This window comes from Lutra lutra, chromosome 13 (genome assembly GCF_902655055.1).
Source record: "Lutra lutra chromosome 13, mLutLut1.2, whole genome shotgun sequence".
Taxonomy (NCBI): Eukaryota; Metazoa; Chordata; class Mammalia; order Carnivora; family Mustelidae; genus Lutra; species Lutra lutra.
This window is the reverse complement of record NC_062290.1, coordinates 19064993-19078190: the sequence shown is the minus strand read 5'-3', so window position 1 is coordinate 19078190 and position 13198 is coordinate 19064993. Positions and strand designations below refer to the sequence as shown.

The following is a 13198-nucleotide window of genomic DNA, read 5'->3' as shown; positions in this document are numbered from 1 at the left end:
ATCTCACTATCCCCACCCTGTCCCAACTGTCACTACCAACTGCCCCAGCAATGATGTATATGTTTTCAAACAAAATTTAATTTAAAAGAGTTCTAAAAATATCACAGCCATCAGTATACCATTTGGAAATACAACCACTTGAGATGATTGAGAAGGAGCTTATAGATTTGGGCCAAGTGGTTAAAAGCCATTTGACCCCTTTAACATCTCTTGAGGTTGCCTTCCAGGCATCCTTACTCTCCCTGCTCTTTCCTACAGTCTGAGACCATTTCCCCCAATGCTGCAATTCTGACTTCCACACTTGGTGGTTTACCAATCTGGCTCTGTGTATATTACAAAGTAGCTTTCCTTTCCCAGCCAGCTCTAAACTGTTAATACATTAAATCAATGGGAACGTTCACCCCATTGAACATCTGGGTGTGGAGAATAGATTTAGTTGGAGTAGGGAAAGAAAAAAAAAAAAACAGTCCATCTAGTAAAAGCCAGATGACCTCTACAAAGGCTGGGCTCATTTGGGTTTCCAGGTATGCTAACAAGCTGTGGCTCCACTGGCTGTGTCAGTAGAAGGACTTCAGGATTCTGATGGCTATCTATTTGCTCTCTCGAATAATCTGATTCCATTATAAAATAAGGAAATAGCAACAAACTAAAATAACTAAAGTGGATGCATTTGAAAAAACACAGCGAAATGGCAATTATGGTTTTCTCTAAGGAGTAGAATTAGGAGGGATTTTTACTTCTTTTTTGGTACTTTTCCAAATTGTATGTCTTTTTATTTTTTAACAGTAATAAGTTTTAGTTTAGAACCAGACAAGTAAAGCTGTCTCAAGTTTGAAGGCAACCACCACCACTCAATGCAGAGAGTAGGTAATATGCTGATTTAGCCTAGCTAAAGAGAAAATTTCTGGGGCGCCTGGGTGGCTCAGTGGGTTAAGCCTTTGCCTTCAGCTCAGGTCATGATCTCAGGATCCTGGGTTTGAGCCCTACATTGGGCTCTCTGCTCATCAGGGAGCCTGCTCCTCCCACCCCTGCTCCACCTCCTGCCTCTCTGCCTACTTGTGATCTCTATCTCTCTGTCAAATAAATAAAATCTTAAAAAAAAAAAAAAGAAAATTTCTTGATTATACAGCAAATAAAAACAAAACAGAAAAGCAGCTATTAATGTGCCTATTTACCAGCATTGGTTATTAAAACTCTGGGTTCATTACAAGGCTACACAAGTTAAACTTAACATGGATGTATTTAAAAGATACTAAATGGCTTCAAGATATAGAACATCTGAGTAAAAATAGCTTAGATAATAGAAGTCTATTTTTCCCTTATAACTAGAATTTGTACATAGCTCTAGGTTTAACTTCTTTGTGATTCTTTTGGCCTCGCCTCATGGTCACAATATGGCTGCTATAGTTCCAAATATCATGCTGTCCAGTAAGAAAAGCAGGAAGGAGAAAGTTTCTATTTTATTAAAGAAGAAAATCTTTTCAGTTTTCTCGGGCATTCCTCTCAGGTCCCATTGGCCCAGTTAACTTACTTACCCATTCTGGCAGCAAGGGATGCTAGGAAACTGAATATCTGATTTCTTCAGTATGTAGTGGAAATGAAGGAGTCTCTTTCCACTAAGAGGCACTATGGGCACATGGCTGTGGACTAGGCAACCAGGATTATCTGCCACAGTAGAGAACTTGGAGGAAGTCCAGAGAAAAATATATTCAAACTTAAGTCCTTTACAAAAACCTTCATAATAATCTAAGATTTCTTAGCCTGAAGAAAAGAAAGCTAGCAATTGGGTTAATAACTCACTTTGAAAGTACGACATTTTTATATCATAGATAGTGGTATACATCTATCATATACAAAGCACCGTTGTAGGTGCTTTTAAAAATATGAAAGTGTCATGGAGGAAGGAAAAATATCTACTACATGCTAACTGTAAGTCAGGCACTTTGGCAGATGATTTAAATATATCATTTCTTTTACTACTTTAAGGGAGGATTTACTGGGTTTATTTTGCAGATGAGGAAATGGAAATCTCATGGAATCAGACCATTTTTGCCAGCTTTCTCTCCTGACCCCTTTCACCTTGCACCAGTCCCGTACTGAGCAGTGCACCTTCTAGGGAACAGCTTGGCCAGATTACACAGGTGTACACACAATATGACTCAGTCAAACGGTGAGTTTATGCATTGGTAAAAGACAGTGGAGGTAAATATGGTGATATCAAAGCTGATTAGGTGCTATTTATTTTCATCTTACATTTAATCTTAACAGTGTTTTGAAAGATGGAATGCTTTTGAAAGTTTTAGTAGAGATCCAAGCTAGATGCAATAGGAGTGTGTTTGGCTAATTGTAAATAGTTTCTTTCCATATTTATGTTGTTTTGGTGGTTTGAAAAAAGAATTGTGTATCTGTTATATACATTATATTCATTATATTTATGTTATATATTATATACTTTATATATATTATGTTTTTATTCAACGTAATACTGGAAGTCCTGGCCACAGCAGTCATGTTACAAAAAGATATACAAGGCATCCTGGGGTGCTTGGGTGGCTCAGTGAGTTAAGTGTCCAGCTCTTGGTTTCAGCTCAGGTCATGATCTCGTGGTTGTGGGAATGAGCCCCATGTTGGACTTTGCGCTCAAATGCTCTCTCGCTCTCCCTCTCCTTACAGCTTGTACATGCATTCTTTCTCTCTCAAATATATAAATAAAACCTTTAAAAACAGGCATTCAAATTGATAAGGATTTTAAGAATTTTAAAGGCTTTTTTGTTGTTGTTTTCTAATTCCAATTTCTATGTATAGACCTGTTTTCCTCTCTCTGAAAGTTTTCAGAAGTGTAGCTCTATCCCGTGTGATCTAAAACTTTGTGATATTCTTCGTTGGTATGGAACATATTTTTTTTTAATATTTTATTTATTTATTTATTTGACAGAGATCAGAAGTAGGCAGAGAGGCAGTCAGAGAGAGAGGGGGAAGCAGGCTCCCTGGTGAGCAGGGAGCCCGATGTGGGGGTCTATCCCAGGACCCTGGGATCATCACCTGAGCTGAAGGCAGAGGCTTTAACCCACTGAGCCACCCAGGCATCCCTGGAACATATTTTTTATCCATTACACTTCACACTCTATAGCCCCTTCCACCATAAATTTTCATTCTTTATTTCTGGAAATATTTCTCATTAAGTCTTCAATAACTTTTCCTCTTTAATTTCTATCTTTCTAGAATGTCTAAGTCTCCTGTCTGATCCTCTCATTTTCTTCTTTCTATCCCATTTTCCATCTCAAATTGTCTTTCTGTTCTAATTTCTAGAAGATATCTCCACTTTGTTCTCTAACCATTCTATTGATTTTTATACATCAGCTATTATATTTATAATTTAAGTATAGCAATCTGACCCTCTTTTGGATGTAATAATTCTCCCAAATCTCTGCGTATGATAATGATTTGAAGTCTTCTTCTGATCTTGGTATTTAATAGTTTTCCTTGGGGTTTCCTTTTTTTTTTTTTAAGATTTTATTTATTTGTCATAGAGAGACAGAGAGAAAGAGAGAGCACAAACAGGCGGAGTGGCAGGCAGAGGCAGAGAGAGAAGCAGGCTCCCCACTGAGGAAGGAGCCCTTCCCAGGACCCCGGGAGCATGACCTGAGCCAAAGGGAGCAGCTTAACCCACTGAGTCACCCAGGTGTCCCACCTTGGGGTTTCCTCTTATTTCCCATCTGTTCTGGTCCTTATGCTTACTGTTAGGGGTTGTCTCCAAATGCTTATTTGTCCTTTGTTTTCTAAACATGTTGAGTGAGGGCCTCAAAAGCTGATTGGTAGCTATCAAATATAATCAACTTCACAAATTCCTGAGCCTTTCATGGGTAGGGGGGACATGAATTGGCTTCCTTTTTTTTTATAATTAAAAAAATTTTTTTATAAACATATAATGTATTAGCCCCAGGGGTACAGGTCTTTGAATTGCCAGGTTTACACACTTCACAGCACTCATCATAGCACATACCCTCCCCAATGTCCGTAACCCCACCAACCTCTCCCTACCCCCCTCCCCCGTCAACCCTCAGTTTGTTTCGTGAGATTAAGAGTCTCTTACGGTTTGTCTCCCATCTTGTTTCATTTATTCTTTTCCTACCCCCCAGACCCCCAATGTTGCATCTCCACTTCCTCATATCAGGGAGATCATATGATAGTAGTCTTTCTCTGATTGACTTATTTCGCTAAGCATAATACCCTCTAGTTCCATCCACATTGTCGCAAATGGCAAGATTTCATCTTTTGATGGCTGCATAGTATTCCATTGTGTGTGTGTATGTATGTATATATATATATATATACCACATCTTCTTTATCCATTCACCTGTTGATAGACATCTAGGTTCTTCCCATAGTTTGGCTACTGTGGACATTGCTGCTATAAACATTCGGGTGCACGTACCCTTTGGATCACTACGTTTGTATCTTTAGGGTGAATACCCAGTAGTGCAATTGCTGGGTCATAGGGTTTGGCTTCCTTTTTTGTTTATGCCTTACTTCTTCAGCTTTCTCTGGCTTTCCAAGTCAGTTAACACTTGCATATCTGCCATCAGGATTTAAAATGTAAATAATGTCTGGAATGTCTAATGGCATTTTCTTTTACCTTTTGGGTGTATTCTCTTTGTTAGTTTTTTTTTAAAGCAATTATTTTGTCATCATTTAATTGTGGTTTCAGGAGGCAACAGAGAAATACTTGCGTTCAGTCTATAATGTTTAACCAGAAGTTACATCTAGTATCCCACCTGCTTTTAGTTTACATAGTTGGTCATATTGAAGAATACAATTTACTGTCCTATTCTTTTATGTATTATTATTATTATTATTATTATTATTATTAGAGAGAGAGAGAGAATGGGGGAGGGACAGGAGAAGAGGGAGAGAGATAATCTTAAGCAGGCTCGACGTTCAGTGTGGAGCCCTATGCAGGGCTCCATCTCATGACACTGAGATCATGACCTGACCTGAAATCGAGAGTTGGATGGTCAACCGACTGAGCCACCTAGGCACCCCATCTTTTATGTATTATTTTTAAGTATTTTTCCAAGATAAAATGTTACTACTTTTTGAACACTAGGATGATAGTCACATAATTCACTTATTTCAAGTATACAATTGTCTTGTCTCTAGACTCTTTCTCTCTCTCTGTCTCTCCCTCAGCCAACCATATGTGTGTCTATGTGTGTGTGCATGTGTGTGTGACTTACACATCATGGTTCTGGGAAATGCTCTTGAACCATTTAAATATGGGCAGAACCAATCATCCCACATTTATCTTATGATTTTCTGGAAATAATGTTCACAATATTTGAAGAGAAAATGAACTTCATTTAGCATTAGGAAAAAACTGATCTTTTATCTTATTATCAGTTATATCTGGCAAGGGGTGTACATACTATTGGACTTAGGTACTTTAGAAAACTCTGTATTACTTTTGTTTCCTGCTTGGGCTGCTTTTTGTTTATATTAATACTCTAATCAGCTTATCAGTGCCTGGTCCTTTCACATTTGATACTCAAGACACACAGGGCCAGCTATTTTTTTTTTAATTTGGGTGTGCACATTCCTTTACTATAAATCCCAGAGGAGCCACTATGTGTATGATAGTAAATTATGGTCATGGAAAATATATTGTAGTTTTCAAAAATCATTAAACCCTGTGAAATTCTACTCAGTTTAAAAAAAAAAAAAAAAAAGGCATAGGCCCTATTTATATTTACCAAACCACCACCAAAAAAACCCAAAAAAACAAAAAAACAAGAATAGATGTGGCTGCTTCCACTCCTCCGCCTCTCTGTTTACATTACTAACCCATCCTTCCTTGAGCCTGATACTCCTTCCTCCTAACCTAGGGGTTTGATTGCTGTTGACAGGGTTGCCTGTGCTTGCTGCCCTACCCTTGCTATGCAAAATAATAGAGGGCAAAAGACCTGGGAAAAATAACAAATAATCATCATTTAACTATGAGACATTGTTATCTAGAAAAAGCCATATTCTATACTAAAATCAATTCTGTACACCCTCCCCAACAGTGAAATGGATTCAGAGGCCATTTGGCTGAAATTAAACAATGAGAAGAATAGATGGGATGGATGTCATAGGAGAACTGCCTCAGGAATGCTTTCCTCATGCAGATTATAAGATTGGCCTGGAGACAAGATATAATAAGGATGGGGAACTTCTCCTGAATAGACAGATGTCTGTGCGAAGTCTCAGTCTTCTAAAAACAGAGCATTGGTAAATTCTGCCCTTATAATCACTTTCCCTAGAAGCAGGTGGTGGAAGGAGTAAAGAGAATTACAAACTTGGATCAAATTCTAAAGAAAAATGAAGAAATTACAGTGGGAAATGATAGAATTCTGAGTTTCATTCTGAGTGTCAGAATGGGGGAATGGAAAGCTAAGAAGTAATCATACATATACTCCAGACTATAAGAAAGCAGTTTTAATCTTCTTTAATATGATAAGTGAAAGGTAAAATTTCCCTCTAAGCCCTGCTTTATACTACATTCCATAGTTTTGGTATTCTGTGTTTTTATTTCATTCATCCCGGAGTATTTTCTAATTTATCTTGATTTATTCTCTGACTGATTGGTTATTTAGAAGCATATTGTAAAATTTCCACATATTTGTGATTTCCCCAAATTTCCTTTCGTTATTGTCATCTAATTTCCTTCCATATAATTTGTATGTTTTCAATCCTTTTTAAATTTTTTAACTTGTTTTATGGCCTAAAATATGGTCTATCCTGATGGATGTTCCATGTGTACTTAAGAAGAATATCTATTCTATTGTTGGGTAGTATTCTATACATATCTGTTAGGTCTACTTGATTTATAGTGTTCTTAAAGATTTCTATTTCCATTTGATTTTCTATATAGTTGTTCTAAATATTATTGAATGTAGATATTGAAATTTCCAATTCTTATTGTTGAATTGTCTATTTCTCTTTTTAATTTTGTCAGTTTTTTGCTTCATGTATTTCAGCTCTATTGCTAGGTACATATGTTTATAACTTTTATTTTTTCTTCCTTCTATATTGACACTTTTACCATTAAAAAATCCTCTTTAGTCTCTAGTGGAAAAAAAAAAAGAAAAAGAAAACACAGAAAGGAAGACAATTAAATGGCCAGGGAGAAGGGGATTCTATAAATAAAATTCTTTGCTTTTGACTGGGAATGTTTCTAATGCGGAAGAATCTTCAAAGTATTTGGTGATGTACACAGCCAGTTGTGAGTTTATGTTCTTAAAGAACAGGTACAGAAGTTATTGCCCTTATAATCGTTGAATTCCAGGAAGCTTGGACATAGATTAGTAGCTAAGCTGCTTAACTTGAATGTTTTGAGCAGTTATTTAAATGTCCTGCCTTTTTCTTTTTTCTTTCTTTCTTTTTTTTTTTTAGCCAGGAGAGAGTAAGAATCTGGAATTACCCTCCCGCTGTACACAACTAGAAAAGTGGGCAAAATATAGGAAACACCTATTTTTAGATATTAGATATAAGGCAACTATGGACTTTATCCCTGAGAAAAGAAAAAAGAAGTGAGCCCCCCTCCCATTGCCTAGGTTTTCTGTCCTGGGATAATTCTTAGACTATGAAACAGAAAGAGTTTGACAATGTTCTGTGATTAAGGCGACAGACATTAGATTTCAGGGAATTAGAATTTATAGGACAAGAGAGGATAGAGCTACACTGAGAAACAACTTCAGAGATTTGCATGAGTTCCCTCATGTTTGGACAAAATACCAATCTGTAACTAAATATGATGAGATCCCATGAAGCTGGAAAAGAGCAGCTTCCAAGGAAGGAACACTGCTGGGGAGCTGTAAGGTGAATAGTCCGCATGCCCACACATTCATTAGTAGAGTTTCTTCCATCCAAACTAGAGAGACTTCACTGAACACAAAGGACATTTGGTAGAGATTCCATAAGGAATATACCTTAGAAATGAGACTAAAGCCCTGAGCCGCCACCCGGGAAGGCAGCCGCAGGGACTGCAGCAATCCCCCAAACACTGTCCCCCAGGATGGCTGAGGAGCTCATCCCCCCCGTGTACTGCACCGGGGTGTCTGCTCAAGTGCAGAAGCAGTGGGCCAAGGATCTGGGCCTTGGCCACCATGAAAACGCCATCAAGTACATGGGCCAAGACTATAAGCAGCTGCGGGCTCATTGCCTGCAGAGTGGGGCCCTCTTTTGTGACGAGGCTTTCCCCCCGGTGCCCCAGAGCCTAGGCTACAAGGACCTGGGCCCCATCTCCTCCAAAACCTATGGCATCAAGTGGAAGCATCCCACGGAGCTGCTCTCGAATCCCCAGTTCATTGTGGATGGAGCCACCCGCACAGACATCTGCCAGGGAGCCCTGGGGGACTGTTGGCTCCTGGCTGCCATTGCTTCCCTCACCCTCAATGACACGCTTCTGCATCGAGTGGTTCCACACGGCCAAAGCTTCCAGAACGGCTATGCCGGCATCTTCCATTTCCAGCTGTGGTAGTTTGGGGAGTGGGTGGACGTGGTCGTGGATGACCTGCTGCCCATGAAGGATGGGAAGCTGGTGTTTGTTCACTCTGCCAAGGCAACGAGTTCTGGAGTGCCCTGCTCGAGAAGGCCTATGCCAAGGTGAATGGCAGCTATGAGGCCCTCTCTGGGGGCAGCACTTCAGAAGGCTTTGAGGACTTCACAGGCGGGGTCACCCAGTGGTATGAGCTGCGCAAGGCACCCAGCGATCTCTACCAAATCATCCTCAAGGCCCTGGAGCGGGGGTCCCTCCTGGGCTGCTCCACTGACATCTCCAGCGTTCTGGACATGGAGGCCGTCACCTTCAAGAAGCTGGTGAAGGGCCACGCCTACTCTGTGACAGGGGCCAAACAGGTGAACTACCAGGGCCAGATGGTGAGCCTGATCCGGATGCAGAACCCCTGGGGCGAGGTGGAGTGGACGGGAGCCTGGAGTGACGGCTCCTCGGAGTGGAACAGCGTGGACCCTTACGAACGGGAGCAGCTCCGGGTGAAGATGGAGGATGGAGAGTTCTGGATGTCCTTCCGGGACTTCATGCGTGAGTTCACGCGCCTGGAGATCTGCAACCTGACGCCTGATGCTCTCAAGAGCCGGTCCATCCGCAAGTGGAACACGACGCTGTACGAGGGCACCTGGCGGCCGGGGGAGCACTGCGGGCGGCTGCCGGAACTACCCAGCCACCTTCTGGGTCAATCCCCAGTTCAAGATCCGGCTGGAGGAGACGGATGATGCAGACGACGACTACGGGGGTCGCGAGTCAGGCTGCAGTTTCGTGCTCGCCCTCATGCAGAAGCACCGACGCCGCGAGCGCCGCTTTGGCCGGGACATGGAGACCATTGGCTTCGCGGTCTACGAGGTCCCTCCGGAGCTGGTGGGCCAGCCCGCAGTGCACCTGAAGCGGGACTTCTTCCTGGCGAACTCGTCGCGGGCGCGCTCAGAGCAGTTCATCAACCTGCGGGAGGTCAGCACCTGCTTCTGCCTGCCGCCTGGGGAGTACGTGGTGGTGCCCTCCACCTTCGAGCCCAACAAGGAGGGGGACTTCATGCTGCGCTTCTTCTCGGAGAAGAGCGCCGGGACCCAGGAGATGGACGACCAGATCCAGGCCAATCTCCCTGATGAGCAAGTGCTCTCAGAAGAGGAGATTGACGCGAGTTTCAAGACCCTCTTCAGGCAGCTGGCAGGGGAGGACATGGAGATCAGCGTCAAGGAGCTGCAGACCATTCTGAACAGGATCATCAGCAAACACAAGGACTTGCGTACCAAGGGCTTCAGCCTGGAGTCGTGCCGCAGCATGGTGAACCTCATGGACCGGGACGGCAACGGGAAACTGGGCCTGGTGGAGTTTAACATCCTGTGGAACCGAATCCGGAATTACCTGTCCATCTTCCAGAAGTTTGACTTGGACAAGTCGGGCAGCATGAGCGCCTACGAGATGCGGATGGCTATTGAGTCTGCGGGTTTCAAGCTCAACAAGAAGCTGTATGAGCTCATCATCGCCCGCTACTCGGAGCCAGACCTGGCCGTGGACTTCGACAACTTCGTGTGCTGTCTAGTGCGGCTGGAGACCATGTTCCGATTTTTCAAAACTCTGGACACGGATCTGGATGGTGTCGTGACCTTTGATCTGTTTAAGTGGTTACACCTGACCATGTTTGCATGAGGCAGGGGCTCAGGCCCCCTTGCCGTGTTCCTCTCCCTCGTCTGCCAAGCCACGCCTTCCCGCCATGCTACAGCAGGCCACACCAGCTGCAAGTGCCTTCCTCAGAGCGGGAGGCAGCCTCGTCCTCCTGTCCTTCACGTCCCAGCTGCTGCGGCTCATCTGCTCTGCGCAGAGCCGTGTGGCCTTTCCTGCCTTTGCCCGCTGTGGGCTCAGGGGGGACTCGTCCGCCCCTCCCGTCGCCAAACAAGGAAGGCAGCTTTCGCTTGTCCCTGCCTCAGGATGGGGGTCCAGGGGGAGCCGACAGCCCCAGGCCTCCCGACGATGTGTGCTCTCCCCTCACTCCAGAGGCCACCCCCCACCCCCGCCACCCAGTGTCACCTGCAGACCTTCAGACAGAACCACTAGCTCTGCACAGTTACAGCCCAGCTGTGCAGGGCCCTTCCCAGCCGAGGCCTCCTCCTGGGCCTGGGAAGGCCCACTCCTTCCTGCGCAGAAGCCGGTGTCCCTCACCAACCTGGCCTGCCCTGCCCCGGGAGCCAGGAGTTACCTGGCCTGAGGGGTAGGCAGATGCTCCCTCCCCCGCTCCTTCCTTTTTTATATTGGTGACTTTAACGGGGACTCTTCAGGGACTGGTGTACCAGTAATGGGGGTGCCAGAGGCATCTGGGTATGGGGTGGGGTGGGAATCTCACATTTCCATGCCGAGAAATCCCAAACAATAAAGGAAAAGGCCCCCCCCCCCCAAAAAAGAGACTAAATTGGCTCCAGAAAAAGCTTTTCTAGACTCACCCTAAGAAGACTTTTCAATAATCTTAAAAGGATCAAACTAACCTTCCAGTAACTTACATACTGATCAGAAAATGTTTAACATTTTTTAAGGAATACAATATTCATTCCCAAATAACGTAACATTCACAAGATCCAGTATCCAATAAAAAATTACTAGGGAACAAGACAATGATGTCCACTTTTGACACTTTAATCAATATAGTATTCAAAGTCCTAGCCAGAGCAATTAGGCAGAAAAAGAAATAAAAGCCATCCAAATTGTAAAGGAAGAAATAAAACTGTCACTGTTTGCATATGACATGATATTATATATAGAAAATCCTAAAGACTTCACCAAAAGCTGTTAGAACTGATAAACAAATTCAGTAAAGTTTCAGAATACAAAATCAAAATATAAAAGTCTGTTGCATTTTTATACACTGATAGTGAACTATCAGAAAGAGAAAATAAGAAAGCAATTCCATTTATGATTGCATCAATAAGAATAAAATACCTGAGAACAAAATTATTCAAGGAAGTGAAAGAACTACATACTGAAAACCATAAAACATTGGTGAAAGTAACTGACGATATAAATAAATGGGAAGACACTCTGTGTTAATGAATTGGAAGAATTGACATTGTTAAAATGTTCATACTACCCAGAGCAACCTACAAATTCAGTGCAATCCCTATAAAAACTCCAATGGCAGTTTTTTTACAGAAATAGAAGAAATAATCCTAAAATTTGTTTGGAACCACAAAAGATCCCAGATAGACAAAGCAGTCTTGGGAAAGAAGAACAAACCTGGAGGGATCATTCTTTCTGATTTCAAATAATGTTACAAAGCTATAGCAATGAAAATAGTATGGTATTGGCATAAAAACAGACACATAGATCAATGGAACAGAATGGAGAGCCCAGAAATAAATCCATGCATACATGGTCAATTAGTTTATAACAAAGAAGCCAAGAATATGGAAAGGACAGTCTCTTCAATAAGTAGTGTTGGGAAAACTGGACAACCACATGCAAAAGAATAAAATGGGACCACTATATTATGGCATATACAAAAGTGAACTAAAAATGGATTAAATACTTGAAAATAAGCCTTGAAACCATAAAATTCCTAGAAGGAAATAGGCAGTAAGCTCCTTGCATTGGTCCTGCTTGTGATTTTTTGGATTTGGTCCTACAAACAAAGGCCACAAAAGCAAAAATAAACAAGTAGGATTACCTCAAACTAAAAAGCTTACGCACAGCAAAGGAAACCCACAAAATAAAAAGTCGATTTACCAAATGGGAGCAAATTTTTGCAAATCATATATCAGATAAAGGGTTGATATCCAAAATGTATAAGGAACTCATATAATTCAATAGCTTAACAAATAAATAAATCAGATTAAAAATGGGCAGAGAATCTGAATAGACATTTTTCCAAAGACATACAGATGGCCAACAGATACATGGAAGGTGCTCAACTCCACTGATCGTCAGAAAGTAAAAATCAAAACCACAATGAGAATATCACCTCACACCTCTCACAATGGCTAAAATCAAAACGCAAGACATAACAAGTGTTGGCAAGGATATGGAGAAGAGGGAACCCTTGTGCACTGTCGGTAAAAATGTAACTGGTACAGCCACTATGGAGGAGCCTCGAAAATTTAAAAATAAAACTACCATATGATCCAGCACCCCTGCTTTTGGCTATTTATCTGAAGAAAACAAAAACACTAATGTGAAAAGATATCTGTGCCCCCATATTCACTGCAGCATTACTTAAAGTAGCTAAGACATGAAAGCTGTGTAGGTGTCCACAGATGGATGAATGGATAAAGAAAATGTGAGAGATGTATATATGTATATGTGCGTATATGTATGATATGTGAGACATATATATAATTCAGCCTTAAGAAAAAGACTGAATATATATTCATTGATTTATTAATATAAATATATTCATTAATTTATTCATATAAATATAAATATTCATTATAATGTATAAATAAAAATATATAAATATATAATGGAATATTATTCAGCCTTAAGAAAAAATTCTTGACATATACAACAACATGGAGGTCCTTGAGGAAATTATGCTATGTGAAATAAACCACACAGAGGGGCACCTCGGCAGCTCAGTCAGGGAAATGTCTGCTTTCCACTCAGGTTATGACCTCAGGCTCCTTGCTCAGCGGGGAGCCAGCTTCTTCCTCTCCCTCTGCC

At 41.8% G+C, this 13198-nt stretch overlaps 1 protein-coding gene and 1 long non-coding RNA gene across 2 annotated transcripts in view; both read left to right on the top strand.

Annotated features, from left to right (window-relative positions):
- LOC125083454 (uncharacterized) overlaps positions 1-2164 on the top strand; it is a 78643-nt gene extending 76479 nt beyond the window's left edge. The window contains exon 3 of the long non-coding RNA XR_007122277.1: positions 2014-2164. This is a non-coding gene — a long non-coding RNA (uncharacterized LOC125083454). The remainder of the gene's footprint in view (positions 1-2013) is intronic.
- Positions 2165-7991: 5827 nt separating this feature from the next.
- On the top strand, positions 7992-10935 carry LOC125083453 (calpain-1 catalytic subunit-like). The gene is given in 3 exon segments (XM_047700055.1): positions 7992-8591; positions 8594-9180; positions 9182-10935. Coding segments are annotated over 3 exon segments (2145 nt in total). The 5' UTR covers positions 7992-8053; the 3' UTR covers positions 10202-10935.
- Positions 10936-13198: the final 2263 nt, after the last annotated feature.